Source organism: Gadus macrocephalus, chromosome 16 (genome assembly GCF_031168955.1).
Source record: "Gadus macrocephalus chromosome 16, ASM3116895v1".
Classification (NCBI taxonomy): Eukaryota; Metazoa; Chordata; class Actinopteri; order Gadiformes; family Gadidae; genus Gadus; species Gadus macrocephalus.
In genome coordinates, this window is record NC_082397.1 from 10,278,245 (window position 1) to 10,294,501 (window position 16,257).

At 45.8% G+C, this 16,257-nt stretch overlaps 1 protein-coding gene across 2 annotated transcripts in view; it reads right to left on the reverse strand.

The window, feature by feature from the left end:
- Nucleotides 1-711: 711 nt before the first annotated feature.
- LOC132474262 (CD166 antigen homolog) overlaps nucleotides 712-16,257 on the reverse strand; it is a 26,977-nt gene continuing 11,431 nt past the window's right edge. The window contains exons 2-16 of one of the 2 annotated variants that reach the window (XM_060074845.1): nucleotides 12,177-12,283; nucleotides 11,559-11,769; nucleotides 11,336-11,400; nucleotides 10,794-10,881; nucleotides 10,413-10,586; nucleotides 9,118-9,242; nucleotides 8,777-8,909; nucleotides 8,317-8,429; nucleotides 7,699-7,831; nucleotides 7,032-7,153; nucleotides 5,105-5,237; nucleotides 4,064-4,093; nucleotides 3,317-3,428; nucleotides 2,663-2,788; nucleotides 712-2,554 (exon numbers count right to left, since the gene is read on the reverse strand). In XM_060074845.1, coding sequence (XP_059930828.1) covers nucleotides 2,686-2,788; nucleotides 3,317-3,428; nucleotides 4,064-4,093; nucleotides 5,105-5,237; nucleotides 7,032-7,153; nucleotides 7,699-7,831; nucleotides 8,317-8,429; nucleotides 8,777-8,909; nucleotides 9,118-9,242; nucleotides 10,413-10,586; nucleotides 10,794-10,881; nucleotides 11,336-11,400; nucleotides 11,559-11,769; nucleotides 12,177-12,283 — 1,649 coding nt within the window. In that variant the 3' untranslated portion in view covers nucleotides 712-2,554; nucleotides 2,663-2,685. The remainder of the gene's footprint in view (nucleotides 2,555-2,662; nucleotides 2,789-3,316; nucleotides 3,429-4,063; nucleotides 4,094-5,104; nucleotides 5,238-7,031; nucleotides 7,154-7,698; nucleotides 7,832-8,316; nucleotides 8,430-8,776; nucleotides 8,910-9,117; nucleotides 9,243-10,412; nucleotides 10,587-10,793; nucleotides 10,882-11,335; nucleotides 11,401-11,558; nucleotides 11,770-12,176; nucleotides 12,284-16,257) is intronic. The other variant, XM_060074846.1, reaches the window with a different exon arrangement.

A 16,257-nucleotide genomic window follows, 5' to 3' on the forward strand; every position in this document is an offset into this window, starting at 1 on the left:
CCTGGAGCGAGGAAGTTATGATCAATGGAAAAACAAATAAAGTTTAATTAAATCTGTGCTCCGGTCTCATAATGGCCTTTAGATTATTTTCACCCACTGGTTCCATAGTTGACCAAAGTCAAATTGTTTATGAGGAGAGAAAGGAATCATTGCGGTACAAATAGCGAATGTGCATTGTCTATCTGTTCCAACATGATGTAGGCTACAACATTCATGACTAACAGGCGTGGAAATACAATCATATAATGGGAGTATTACTTAAACATAATTTAGAGGTGTTTAAGTGTGTTGGAATGTCCAACACACACAGACATGATTAGAGGTTATTGTTTTTATTATTTTATATATCAATCACTATATTATTTTCAATGTGAATCTTTAGTTTCTAAAGACCTTTATGTATTTGATTTGTTTCGTCATCAATGCTCAAGAACAGTTTGACAAGGTGAAAACGATGAATAAACCATATTTCATCTTAGATTTGCATCTCAAAATATAAAGTAGGTCCACGTGCTACTATATTTACATTAATTCTTTATGTATTACTGTACTATATTTGATATGTAGACCATTATAGTTGGCCAACACATGTATTGATCTTAAAAAATACATTAAGATATGACTTACACGAATATGTGGACTTTTTAAGCAATATCCATAAGGTTAATAACGTATTCTTATAATGTGAAAAAAAAACACTTCAGACCAACATTAATATTCTTTGAGGATGCATTTTTTAAATGTACACTTTATTTTAAACAAAAGTACAAAAAACGAATGTCAAGATATTTACAATACTTGCATGGCAATGTTCATTTCTTTGGTCATATATCCAATTTGAAGTTCAACCCAATGTAGGGGATCAAACAGCACTGACACCCCAAGATATCTTAAGTTGAATCTAAGCGGTCAACCAGACTATGAACACCCGACAAATGTCTGAATGAAACTACTTCATGTGAACTTTGCAAGTAATTGTGTAGCTGTTTACTTTCAACTTATTGGTGAGGTGTGTGTGTGACAAGCATTTTAAGCTAACATTAACCCTTGAACAATATAAATAACCAAAAGAAAAAATAATCACATAGTCACAATAACATCCACGCTGGATAGACTTAAACCTACAATCCGTAATCACCGCATGGTGTGGGTTCACACTCCGGTTACTGACCGTCCCCCGAGGACAGACACCTCCCCCTGCTAGGGATGTTCATTTCAGTAGGTCACATCATTTAAAACTTCGTCCGTCAGGATCACTAGCTGATTCTCTAGCTAGGTGTTGGAACACCGCCACAGCATCCGTAACTTCTGAGAATAACATTTTGGTAGTTCTGTTTAGGTTCATCCAAAGCAGGTGGACAGTGACGATGACCATGTGTTGTTTACAGAGTGAGGTTTAATATTCAGTAACAGATCCTACAGATTCAGTAATATAGGCTAAATGACAACCCTGACAAAACTGGTATATATGTACAAACAGAGTCAATACTCTGTGTCATTCTACAGAAACCTGCCTTAAAACACCAACCTTCGGGCACTTTACACAACTCAAGCTTGTATGGGTAGATTTTCAAAAGAAGGCAAAGTGGTTTATAAGACGTTTCGTTAAAATGATTACCCACACTGATGAAATGAAAGGAGAGGCAATTAATTTGTCAGCGATAAGCACTCAGACGTTTACAATGCATCAGACGCTAAATAATCAGCAAAATGTTTTTGTTAAAGTACAGAAAAAGTAAACTGAATGCACCTGTATTACCGTAATTACACTAATGCCAGTCAGAAAAGGTGTGTTATTACACACAACTTTTGTACATGTTTCCATATGTTATCTTGGTGTTTCTTTAACATCCTTTTTAAAATCTACCAGTCAATATGCAATGCGGTTGGTTCAATCAAATTTTACTTAAGGCTGAATAATGAAACAACAACAATATTTTCCTGACATGAACAGACAAGAGAGATTATGATCTGCCATGCACTCATGCCCCCATTCTTCCTACTTCCTGTCCCTTAAGAAGTCAGCAATCTGTCCATAGCCTTTGCAGCATTGCCTCCTCAAATTCAGCATATCAATTTGTGGCCAAAGTGGTAAACCTGAATGCGTAAAGTACATAAATAAAAAGATTGACATGATGTGACTCGTGACCCTCTGAAGCAACAACAGCTATGTTACTCTAACCCTTCCTTTCTGCCCAAAATGCAGGTACGTTCGTGACTATTTGCTCTCTTCTCTCACCCAAAGACAGCAGCGGTTCAGATTAGCACTCAACAAACAAAAACAAAACAAATAACTGCAGTTTCTAATCCCCAAATCCAATTTCCCTTCTTACATATTTCCAAACTGAATGTAATAACAGGCAAGTATCAGTAGTGCAGACAATTATGTATTTCACATATCCCTTAATTTTTTCAAAGAAGGAGAAAATATTCGAGTGGAATTAATTTTTAGAATCTAAATCCAATAGGGCTTCATCCAAATATACGGCGGTAGTTTTGTCCAAAGCGAACAGCAAACAGAAATGTGCAATAGCTTCTTGTTACCACTTTGTCACTGCAGAGGAAGAAAAACAGGAAAAGTAGAACGTTAGACATAGAGAACATGAAACGTATGTATATTAGTAATGAACCGAACTGGGTGGTTGAATGTCTGCTGTCTCACCGTCCACATTCCCAGTGTCCTGTCTACATTTCTGCTTTTTGGCTGTTCTCCTCAACCTTCTCCTCCAGCTTCTTCTCCTCTTCAGAGGAACCGTTCTCCAGCTCTCCGGTCTTCCAGCTCCCCTGCCTGTTTAATCAAAGGTACAAAGTCTTGATTACTCTTTGGGTGTGTACTTTGCAATACCCCTACTGGCTACTCATGCCTTGCTTTGACAGACTTCATGTTTAGCAAACGGTCCTCCCCTTTTCTTACTTTTCAGACAAATGTCAGTGGACTGCATTTATGTAGCACTTTTCCAACCACTCAAAAGTACTTTAGAATATTGTCTAACGTTCACACATTCATGCACAAATTCAAAAACCGACGGTGGTGACCACCATGCTCGTCGGTAGCAGTTCGGCCCGACACTGAGATGGCAACCTTCCAGTTACCAGCCAATCCACTCCACCTCCTGAGCCCCTTGCCGCCCCAGGTGTGCTTAAAATATCCCAGCAGCCCGGTTTCTTAGATCGATTTATGGATGGTACTCTTATGGATGACGCACTCACCCTTTCTGACTGGCTTGTAATTATAGATTATTATGCATGATCTATGATGTGTGCATTGACTCTGAGGATTTGCAGGATCATTTGGAGGAACGGCAGGCGTCCTTACTTGGATCTCTTCATGTATATCCAGTATGCCAGGCCGACGATGACGCCAACCAGCAGCAGACCCGCCACGATGCCAATCGCAAGTTTGGTCTGGTCGCCGTTGTCCGACTGGTCTGTAAGGAGATGAACACAACATGGATGAGCAAACACTAGCAACACTTTGGAGACGAGGTGAAATACAGACACCATCATTGCACAATCAATGTTTATCTATGCAAGGATGAAAAGGCGTTAATGAAACATGACATGTTGAGTCATGGACACTCTGTAAGGGATTATGAGTGCTTTTTTATGATTTTAGTTTATATTTTCTTTCCATTTCTCTCGTTAGTGAGCGGCTTATGGACAACACAGAGGATCTTTCAGGATGCTGGCAGCTCTAGTCTTCCCATGCCTCCAGAGTTTTTCATAGGATCAGAATCGGGCTCTGTGTTTGATGCCTTCCCATGAACGGTACCACGTGACTCTGCGTTCACCAGCTGAAGACCTGGAAGACTTTCCCTGTGTCTGGTTTAAACCAAGGACCTCTTCTTTTCCAGTGAGCCACAATGACATCAAAGCCAAGGTGTAGGTTGAGTGTCTGTACCCTTGTGCCCATGTGGCATTGTTATTCCTCATGACAGCGTAGCCTTTAAGCACTGATCCGAAAGGCTTGCTTAAATCATTCAGAGAAGAACCGAAAAAGAAGATAACATTACGTCTTTCTTCTTGCCCACTTCACCCATGAAGAAAAGAGTCTAGAACTTACCTTGTTTATCCATTCTCACCTCCTCAAATACTGAAATAAGATATGAAATAAAATTAACGTCCAACCAAAATGTCAAACTGTTTCTTGCGCCGAAGAAATAAACGGACAGACGCAAATGACGGAAGGCTTCCTCGGCGAGAGCTCATCTACCTCTACTCACCCCATGCACGAATAAACAATCAGTCATCATCATAATCAAAAGGGAAAGATTTAGAGTCCAGCATCCCGAAGTACACGAATAAAAAGAGTGATCGGAGAGGAGATGTGATGGGTTGTCTTAATCGCACACAAGATGAGAACGAGTGAAGGACAGAACTGAACACCGAGACCACCGTTCTAATGAGGAGCTGTGCTCCCGGGCATGCAGACGGGACACCCAGTGTCTGAAGAGAAGCTCCCGCAGGTAAACCACCATTTTGATAAGAAGACCACATGCAGAGAGAGAGAGACAGAGAGAGAAAGCATGCAAAAGAGAGAGGAAGAGAAGGAAGGAGGAAGATAGAGAGAGAAAGATAGAGAGTGAGAGCACGCAAGAGGGAGAGAGAAAGATAGAGAGAGAGGGAAATAGAGAGAGAGGGAGAGAGAGAGAGAGAGAGAGAGAGAGAGAGAGAGAGAGAGAGAGAGAGAGAGAGAGAGAGAGAGAGAGAGAGAGAGAGAGAGAGAGAGAGAGAGAGAGAGAGAGAGAGAGAGAGAGAGAGAGAGAGAGAGAGAAACGGAGAGAGAGAGAGAGAGAGAGAGAGAGAGAGAGAGAGAGAGAGAGAAACGGAGAGTGAGAGAGAGAAATACACAGAGAGTGGGATTGAAACAGTGAGAGAGAAACAGAGAGAGAGAGAGAAAGATAGGGAGAGAGAAAAATAGAGAGAAAGAGAGAGAAAGATTGGAGATAGAGAAACAGAGAGGAGAGCACCAACAGCACAACATCCTTCCCCCCGACCGGGGACTAAGAGCACTGTGAGTTTAACAACAGGCCGTGGAACCGGAGGTGGCGGGTGAAGGAAGGTCAGAGGTCAGAGGTCAGAGCACCACCTCGAAGGTACTTACGGGATGAAACATTGATGCTCTGGATTTGCTGGCTGAACTGGTTGGAGACGGTGCAGTAGACGGTGAGGTTGGTGCTGGGCACCACGGTGATTTTCTGGGACACCTTCCCGTTGATGTAGGGGGTCTCTTCAAGCTGAATATCAGAAGAATCATTATTTTACCGTTAGCATTTGGTGCGCTTTGAGCCTACTTGGTATGCTCATTTTGCATTGATTGCTGCTGTGTCGATTTACATCAACTTTATCTACTTATTTTATTTTTAGATCGATTTACATAATGTACTGCTTTCCCCGAGATAATCTTCCTGACTTGGAACCAAACCCGTCCCTAGAGTAAAGGAGTGTGTGACGGTTTGCCGGCCCCTAGTGTCAAACCTTTAACGACCTGTCATAACTCAAACGCATAATCTAAAGAAATTCTAAATGTAGATGTATCCAGGGAATCATCAACATGAAAAAGCACATATAATCGCAGCTGTTGTAAACTGGGCCAACGACAAAGAATACATCGTTGTGCGCTACCAATTCACACCACTAGGGGTCAGTGTCAAGCCTGGCTGCGCCTGCCTGTGCTTAACAAAGAGAGAGAACGTGTGCTTCTGGGACAAAGAATCTGTGGTCTCAAGGGGATCACCCTAGACACAATGTCATGACAAACTGCTAACACCCCTTTCTCAGCACTTCCAAACACAAGATGGCTGCCTCCTAACAAGCCATCTGTAATTGAATGTCTTCTGTTGTTCTCTAGGTGCATGCTTTATGGAGGGCAGTGGTTTGGCATAGTTTCCTTTGTTTGCATGAGGGATGGAGGCATACACTTCAGGTGAACAGTGGATCCCGTCCCAGGCCCTCCCACCCACTGTTTAAGAGTTTAAAAGTGATTCAAATATGCAGTAGGTGTTTATCTTGGTTCTCGGTGTAGATTTACATACATCAATTCAGCAGAAAACTGATTTGTAAATAGCTCTGTGGAGACCGGTTTTGAGGAAAATCCTACCCCATCCACAGGCTTGGGCCACGCCCATGTGTGGTCTGCATATCATTTCAAACTAGCTTATTGTGCAGCTTTGTTACCCTACACACAATGAATCAAACCGGGGGATTTTTTGCCTCCTCACCCAGTGGCGCATTACAAACGGGAGTGAAAACACCATCACCACGTGAGGAATGGTGCGCTCTCTTAACGACTAGAAAGTTTAATTAAAGGAAAAGTCTGAGGATCAAGGGGAAGGAGAGGCAGGCGCTAGAGGAGGGGGTGGGAGAACACGATGGTAACGTGTAGAACGAGGATCTCATTATAAAGACTTCAGGCGTCTCTCGCCCTCCGACACATCGATCAGCCTTCACTTGATGAACACAATAGGAATTATAATATTTAAATAATAAACATATATTCATATATATTTTTGAAGGAGGGGACATTGTTAATGATATCCTGTTTCTTTCCGGCACTACATTAATCACAGACACTAAGCGGTCTGCCACGCCCTTTTTTTCCCCCCACCCCAATTACAATTCACGCAACAAAAAAATAGGATATTTATGAGACACACACCAGCGGTTACGGTTGAAAGGTACCAGAGCCTCGCAGAATAATGAATAATAGAACTTCAGCCTTTTCAACACTTTACTCGCATATACTACATAATCAGAGTAAATATTTCCAATTTTTGTGGAAAATGTGTTTTTCATGCGGTTTATGTAATACCCCATGATGAGGAGTCTGGGGTGTTGCATGTTTCATATCCCCCCCCCCCCCCCCCTCAGTCAAACCCAAACCCCCGATAACAAACGAGGGCCTTCAGCCCAGCGCGCTCGGGCGGAAATGAACACGGACCTCCGAGTACATCTATAACACACAACACAGCCTTACACTGAAGGATCATAAATAATAGAGGGGGACGGGGGACGGGGGACGGGGTGCTTACCCAGGTGCCGTTGACGCTCCAGGTGATGGTGGGCTTGGGGTAGCCCTCCGCCTCGCAGATGAGGACCTTGTGCCGGCCGTCTTCTCCGAGACGCTTGGCCAGTAGAGTGATGACGGGAGCGCCTGCGGCAGGAAGGAGCAACCGTCATCCAAACCGTCCACACGTCAGGATTTAATCATTGATTTTAACTTAAATACTCGCTATGTTGGCTTGCGTTGGCTTCTGTTAAATATTTAAAAACATAAGGTGAAATGGGAATACGATTTAGTTAGGGGGTGTTAGATGGTGCCCAGGCCGGACTATCAAAATGGACCCGACCAAAATTTTTATCTTCTCTTATCTAAAGCTGGGGCGCTCCAGCTGTTCACCGGGTTGAGCGCGTACCATTAAAGCTTGGTTCTGATCGCAGAGACCCGGGTTTGATTCCTGCCGTGGTCATTTGCTGCGTGTCCTCCCCTCTATCTCCCATACCTTCCTGTCTATCTCAATCGATCATAAAAGCAAAAAAATGCAAGAAGAAATCGTAAAAAATAAAGAAATCTTATCCACGGTTGATTTGTATACCCTTGAAGTTATGGCTCGTGTGTTTGTTAGACGTCAGGCCACTTCCGGTCATGTGACCATCAGTAAAAGAAAGGGATACGAGTCGCGTGACGGAAGTTCTTACCTTCGACGACGAGCTGGAAGGAGACGACGCGGCGCAGTGGGCCCAGGGTCACCTGACCCTCGTAGACACCGGCGTCGGAGTACGTCAGGTTCTTGAAGGTGGGCACCTGGTCTGCCTTGAGGAGTCCGTTATCCTGGAGAGATACAGAGAACCACACACAGGGGACGTCCGAGGAAGGGATTCAGTGAATAAAGTGAAACAGGTTGAAACCCAATGTGATGAGGCACAGGGACAGGAAGTAGAAGCACGCAGAGAGGATGCCATTTAATAGAGAATTTAGATGTAATAGACTTTCATTAGCGACCTATGTTTTTTTCTTAATTTGATTTTATTGGTTGTATTTCAGTTTGTTTTGTTTAATGTATTTTTATATTTTGTATTTCTGTCTTTACCACTGCTGTAAACCCAATTTCCCTTTCGGGACATAAAAAGTACTGAAATGAACTGAACTGAACTGTACCAAGCTTAAATGAACTGAACTGAACTGAACCAAGCTTAAATGAACTGAACTGAACTGAACCGATGCCAGTGGAAGCAATTAAGTAAAGTGAAATAGGTTGTAACCCAATGTGATGAGGAACAGGTGGTGAGTGTCTGTGCCCCTGGGGACCTTTGTACCTTGGTCCAGGACACCTTGTGGTCTCCGGAGGAGTCGACCTTCAGGGCCACCACCAGAGTGTCCCCCGCCTTCTTCACGACCTCCTCAGAGGGCGACAGGTCCACGTTCAGGTCTGGAGGAGAGAGAGGAAGTAGCGGTCAACCATGCTGCTCCAGAATTGCCGGAAATGAAGGAGAATTCCTTTAAAACCGCAAAGATAACATCGCCAGCTCTGCAGCTCCTTTACCAAGGAGCTTTGGTAGTTCACCGCTGAAAGCCAAACCCAGTGCTTATTTTTTTGTTTCCCACAAACTCAGTGTGCCTCCACGTATTTTTTAACACCCGCAATTCTTCAAGGCATGAAATGAAATCACACCTTAATCAAAACTGCCCACCATTTCACCAAGGCCTTCTCCCTTACATCATACTACCCCAACGGTGTGCTGCTGTGAAGCGGGCAGCAGTGTGTGAGTAACTCACAGCTGACAGTCAGGTTGATAGAGGCCTCCAGCGAGGGCTTCTCCGCCAGAGAGCACTTGTACTCTCCGGTGGCGTCTCTGTTGATATTCGTCATGGTGTAACTGTCTGAGTCCACCACGTTCTTTACCTCCCCCTGCAAAGACATAATGGAATATATCCAGGCCATCAAAGATTGACCGATGATAATACTCAGACGGATTCGATTTATTAATGGCTTCGGCGCAATTAGGTTATGCTAAGATGCATTACCGGAAGGGGATGGGGAAGGGGACGGGGGGGGTGGTAATGACCTGATTAATATCACGTGGATCGGCGACGTGGACAATTGATTGGCTGCTCACCTTGATGAAGAAGTTGAAAGTGGTGGGAGCTGGGTTGCCGTCGGCAACGCACCTGAGGGTGACGTTGTCCCCTTCCAGCAGGACCCCCTCGGAGAGCACCTTGAGGCTGACGTTCTCGGTGGGGTCTGATGGAGGAACACACACACACACACACACACACATGCGCGCGCGCGGTGAGCAGGGGGTCGAGGGAGGACGGGAGAGGATGCGGGGGAGGAAGGGAGGGGCGGGGAAGGGAGGAGGGTGTGATAGAAAGAAGGTGAGATATAAGGTAAGAACCAAGACAAACAAAGGAAATGACATACAAGTGGGAACGGAAGAAAGTGGGGTAGAAAAAAAAAAAAAACGAGAAGGAAAAGGAAGACACTGTGAAAGTCATTCTTTGTGGTGAGCAGAATGAGCCCAGGGCGTAACGATTGTGGTGAAAAGCCTCTGTGGTCCAGAGAGTTTGTATGCCTTCATAGTATTCCTGCTGTATAGCATCATGGAGCCAAGGACACATTTGGGTAGCTGTCTCAGCCCCAGGCTCCGGTGGAAACGACATCAATGTTGAACTCCACAGATGAGACAAATGGTCCATATTTCCGCTCTGACTGTGTTTGACTCGCATCCTGTTCAAACAGGGTCTAGCAGCCAAGTGAATGAAGCGCTCCTAATGTATGCACTCCCCGTGCTCCATAATAAGCCACCAGCTGCAGTTCTTTGGAAAGGAAACCGAGTATAATCGACCTGCACTGCTAATCGCTTTGAAACCGTTAGATTCAATATAGTCATAAATACAATGACGAGCTCTTTCCATGACTGTATCCTGTCTCTTCCTTTCCCGTAGTTTTCACCCTCTGTCATTTCCTCGCTGTTTTCCTCCTCCTCATCGATGGTCGATGATGTTAACTGAACTCTACCGTTTTGTAGACTCACCTGAGCTTGTGTGTTTCACAACTGGACCCCCAGAACCTTGTCGATTAAAACTGGGAGCAACAACAGGGTCGAACCCAGACCTGGCTGCACGGACAGCGCCCTCCTTAATCAACTCAAAAAACATGCAAGCGAACGACAAATCCGCTCTTATTCGCAACGTGCGCCTTCACAGCAAGATACAAATAATAAACCAACAAAACCACGACAATTCAACAACTATCCATAGAGCACCCAGAAGTCCTTGACATTCTGGATCCACTGAAAGGAGCAGGGGCCTTTTCAACAGTGGATAGAGAACTCTAAGTCTGGCCACGCTTTTGTGTGGGTTGGGTTGGCCGCAGGGAGCCATCTGAGACTGGGGGGGGCTGCTGCCTTACATGTGATGGTGAAGGTCACCGGAAGGGACACCCTGGGCTGACCCGCCAGGTCCAGCGTGCCGCAGGTGAAGCTGGCGTCTGCGTCTCCCTTCCCCGCTGAGTACCTCAGGGTGGAGGAGGTGGTGGAGAGCCCTGTGACGGCGTGCACCTGCACAGAGTCATCGATCACGATGCCTGGGAGGAGGGAGGGGGGGGGGGGACATTAAGCTTAACAAAGATGCAACAGCTTAACAAAGACGGAACTGATCAACGGGATAACGACCGTTCGCAGGGGAAGGAAAGTGGGCAGCCGAAAGAACAAAATAGTCGCTGGAACACCAACGATTTGTGTGCAAATGTGGAATATCTGGATCAATACAACCCCTGTGAATGCCGACATACCTTTGCCGTCAGCGGACAGGGTCTTGTTGTTCTTGAACCAAGTGATATTGGCGGCTGGATTGGCGTCTATTGCGTTACATTGCCCTATCTAGACGAGAGAAAAGTACACACAAGAGAAAAATAAACGGTTTTAAATTGGACATTTGAAAACGATTGAACTTTCAATATCCCATTTTGAAAAAGCCAACATGTTTGCCGTGGTACGTTTTCATATTGCGAATTTGCGAAATCTTTGAGTGCATCTATTGAATTTTCTAGTGCTGTTTTAGGCGACAGACCATGAAATGCATGCCCACAGCAATTCTAAAGCCCCTCTCCGTCAGATCCTCTGGATGTTTTAATTGCAGATGGTGTGTGGGGTCGCGGGGGGGGGGGGGATTCTTCTCACAAATTCATGAGAATCACTTCAAAGAACTCTTGGCTCCCGTGGAACCATCTAGAAAATGCCTCAAGGTACATGAGCCCCAGTCAAGGATTTCCCCAGACAGTTGACTGTGTAAAATAGTGTAGGCAGAAACACACGCACACCATCAGAACGTTACCTTAGCGAGTTTCCCGATCTCAAGTTCAGCCGCCTGTTCTAAGAGCTCCAGATTTGTGGGATCCTCTGCAATGCATCGAAAGAAGAAGAACTGTTATGAAACCAGTTTACCTTCACCGATTATGAGTCAGATTACAACAGCAAACACACAAATCCCCCAAACGCAGGATTCCCCCCCCCCCCCCGGTCAATGCATGACCCCTGTAATGGAGGCTTGCACTCACTGTGGACCACCACTCTGACGTGGTGCTCTAAGAGGCCTTGTAGGTTCACCAGCATGCAGATGAAGACCTTCTGGTCCTCCAGGGTCAGCGCCTCCAGGAACATGCTGCCGTTGTCCATCATGCTCACGCGACTGCTGTACCCGTCCTTGGCCAGGACCTCGAAGGGCTTACCCTTCAGCTTCTTGATCATCATGCCCGACTCAGAGGGGTTCTGGAGGAAGACGCAGCAGCATAACAACGTCACGGCCACACCCAGGAAGGATTTGACACTACACATTCTCACATTTAGGTGGTGTTGCTGATGCTTTTATCCAAAGTGGCTAACAACATTGTCTTCAAACATTCACACACCGACGGCGGGGGTCGACCGCGCAGGGCGACAGGCAGCTCAATAGGAGCAGTTAGGGTGAGGCGTCTTACTCAGAGTCACTTCGACACTCAGATAGGTGGAGGGTTACCAGTCAACCCGCTCTACCTCCTGGGCCACTGCCGCAGTACAGCGTGGAGCAGCGAACCGGGTGCACACTACACTCCACAGGGAACCAACAGCTGGATAATTGCGTGTCTCGGCCACATCGCACCGTCGAAGCGAGCCAAGGGATGAAATAATCAACTTACGAGTTTCCATTGGATGAACATGACGTCGTCTGGTGGGGGGGATCCGTTGTTGCAGGGCAGCTCGAGCGTCTCCCCGTAGGTCCCGATCACAGTCACCGTGCTGCTCACTGAGGAAGAGACGGAGAGGACAATGCATTTATTTTTCAATTGCTTTTGGGGACCGTCTTTGGAACACTTGCAAATTTCTGCACAAAAGTCATTTTTTTTTTGTAATGAATAAGCAGAATGATGACTATTTATTCAAACAGATGAGTGTCTTCTTGAAAACACAGCAAAATAACTTTTAGGGGACATTCTTCCCTGCTGCTATCGCAACTTGCTTCCCTTTTGAATCCTGTGGCGGCCTGAATTTAATTCGAAAACATTTCCATGGAGACTTACAGGCTTGAGAGAGGGAGATAGAGGTGGGAGGAGGAGGAGGAGGAGGAGGAGGAGGAGGAGGAGGAGGAAGGGCTGTGAGGGAGAAGGTTGGAGGCGGGGAGGTGGGGGGTTTGTAGAGGGGGGGGGGGGGGTATCTGAGAAGACACTCGGCAGTGAGTCGGCATGACACACTCGTTTCAAGGAGATGTCGGTGAGCAGTCGCAGGGGTGGGGAGAGAAATGAAAGTTATGTGTTGTCATGAACAGAATTCATATGGCGTGCCTCTTCAAGCGAGGTGTGATGGATTCGTCCTGAGAAGGCAAACACTCAAGGGGGGGTCTGCGGTCCGAAAGAGTAGGAGGCAGTCCATTGGAAATGTATAAGATTGAAGCAGTGAAAAATTGCACTTTTATTTTGTTTGCTACAGGAGGAAAATACAGAATACTTCTTAGATGTTGTTGTCAACACATCCACCCAAGCCACTATTTCTTTGATTATAAATTTTAGACGCACAGTGCAACACCGCTTTGAGCAAAATGGATGAAATCCATCATAATTTATCATAACACTTGTCACCTTAATGCCATACAATATCAATCTATATGTCACATTGAACAACATGGAGATTAATCAACACATTTTTCTAAGTAAAATGCCACATTGCCTGCCTTGTGTTTGAATGTGTTTGTCAGTATATATTTATAGACATAACACCATTCATTTATTCATCCCGATTTTGATCACAGATTTCATGTCATATGAGGCTGAACTGAAAACTTGATTGATTGCCTTACAGTGTTATCTACTTTTAAATAACAGCAGCAATCTACCAAAGTGACAGGACGTATTTCCTTTATCATGCGTCCCACCGTTTGTAATCCCGGAAACAGTGGAAATGCTTTTACAGTGGCAACTGTTGTTCAGAGGGTCCTGGTGTGAAGATCACCGCCCGTTCCACATGCACTTTAGGGATCGATTTACATGCATTGTGAAGACTGACAAGGCATAGTCTTAACACAATGGGACAGGAAATGACATCTGTTGTAGGACATTGCATCTACTGCAGCAAATCTTGTAGTAACCCCATTGAACCACACGTTGCAGCATTCAACCATATACTGCAGTGTTCAATGTGTCTGGTTGCAGGAGCAATACAATGACTTATCTAACTAGCCGTGCTGAGCAATGTGAAGGCAGAATTGTATGAGCAACTGGTTGCCATTATGTCCGCAAGATAACACTCATTCACTTAAAGATCAGTGTCTCTGTGCTACCAAGTGCTCCTTATACACTGCAGCGACTCAAGTACGTTCAAACCTGTTAGGGAGGGGGGGCAAAGGTTATCAAATTTACTTTACATAAAAGAGGGGCAACTTGGGATATAAATTCAAATGTGCCCGTTTTGAATATTCAAACCAGGCTGAGCCCGGGCCTCTCCGGGGAACTCGGCGGGCCGGAGTGCTACAGAGTGAGGCTCCTCCTCCACAGATTAGGGCGGAGCACAATGAGGACCAATCACAATTGTTGAATGAGGCACCGACACAATGCCCCGCTCCCGGAGATAAAGTTAATCCTCCCACACAACAGTACGAGGTGACCGCTCACATACGTAGATAGAGTAGGCTACACAAAAGAACCCAAAAAAAAACATCATCATTCAGACTAAAATAGAACCCGTTTTTTTCCTGATGGGCAATGAGCGGCATTAGTCTGGAGGGTTGACCCAAAACGATCCTGAGCATTGATGCACGCAAACCGGTAGCAACCAGAGAACGAGCCAATCAAACCCCAGAGCCAGACAGAGAGGAGGCCCCGTATCGAGCAGGGGAGGAAGCTGTCTCGCCCGCGTGATACTGATTAACGTGGTTTGTTGCAGAGAGAGTAAGAGACAGGTAAGAGAGGGGAGACGGGGGCTGCTCACTGGTCGACCCACCAGGGAAATGATCTGTTCTCCTCCTCCATCAATCCCTCCCATTATTCAGAGCCCGGTTTATCTACCAGGTGACCTGCCACGCCCCCACCACCACCTCACAAAACCTCTCCTCTTCTCATTTTCGGGTTTCGAAAAATTTCGTAAGTGAAAAAACAACAACAACATCCAAACTTATTGAGTTCCTCATGAGGAAATGAGGTTTGCGCGAGGAGTTGCAGACTGGAGGAGGGGAGGGAGGGCACGGGGGGGGTAGGAAACAGATGTCCGCCGTGGGTTGAGATACGACAGCGTGATTCTCGATGGCATTGCCTGGACCGTCACCTCGGTTTGTGAACCAACAATGCCCTCAAATGCAAATCCTACTTTACATATTGAAGTGCATGCAACTGCAGCTCAAAGCATACTATTGTACCTCAGCCGATGCTCGGCCAGTCTCAAATTAAAAAGAAAAAACGTGAACTGCCCTACACATGAATGAGTGAACGAGTCGAGCGGGTTAGAGAACAAGAAGCGGAAGTACGTCAACTGTCTGTGTTCACTACGTGTGAGCCTTTCCTCTTTCCCCTCGCCTCTGGGGAGGAATCTCTGTCGCTGACTGAGAGGTTACTGACAGCGGACCTGCTCGAACCCTCCTCCAACAGGCCTCTTATGTGGGAGGGCTCCGCGACATTCGTCCAGCGCGTGGAAGACACTCCTTATTCTCCCCCAGCCCCTCTCTGCCCCCCAGACCAGCCCCTCGCACTAATGCAGTCCCCGTCTGGGAGGGTATGTATGGACGCAGGCTGGGACGTCCATTAGACCGATAATTTGTTTTAAATACAAGCCATCTTATCTTGATGCTGCAGTTCGGGGAAGCTCTTATGTCGGTCTGTTCTAGTCAGTCTAATGGGTGAATGTTTTTACCTATGTCTCTTCTGTTCTGGGAAGGGAAAAGGGGGAATGAATCTCAATCGGATAAGGATTATTTTGCTGTGGCTGGGCAAAAGGTGCGCCTCCAAACCTAGGATGGCTGTCTGTGTTCCGTTTTCGCTTTGAGCTCGTGTTACGGTCTAGCCTGTTACAACACGTTGAAAGGCTGTAGGGCCTTCCTGAGAAGAAGGTATGGATTGGAAACCAGCCCCTAAAAACTCATCGGCGTCTTACACCACACAAATAAAGCAGAAGAATCAATTACATGACAAGTCTTGGCCCGAACTTTGAAATTCTTTATGCGGTTTCAATTATCGCTCAAAATCTATAGATTTCCCAGGAATAAATCAATAGTTAATTAAAGCAACATTGAAAGTATACCCCAGATGAGTAGAAAGTTACACATTTTATTTAAATTGTTGTGATGAGTCCAGGTCTTTTCATGAGCCTCATTTCCATATTTAAAGTTATTTAGCTAATACCAGCTAAATCAATGATGTCTTTGTCCAAAGTCTCACAACATAAGCGAGAACAAAGACACACAGAGAGAACAGGGGATAGAGAAACAAAGACCTTCCTCCCTATCCCCACACAGAAAAATAACACAACCTGCGCACACTCCAGACCGAAGACACAAATCCATCCGTTTCAACACAAAAAAGTAGAAGACTGATAACATCTTAATACCCCACCCCCCCCACCCCGACCGGGGCAGCCTGTGTGTGTTCACCGACCACACCTGGAGCCACACACACAAGGCGGGTGGGGGATGGGGGTTGGGAGATGGGGGATGGGGGGGCTGGGGCAACTGGCAGCGCTACCACCTGCTCGGATTCTATTGTTGCCGGGGCGCAGAAACGCAGACTCCCAGTTTGCTTC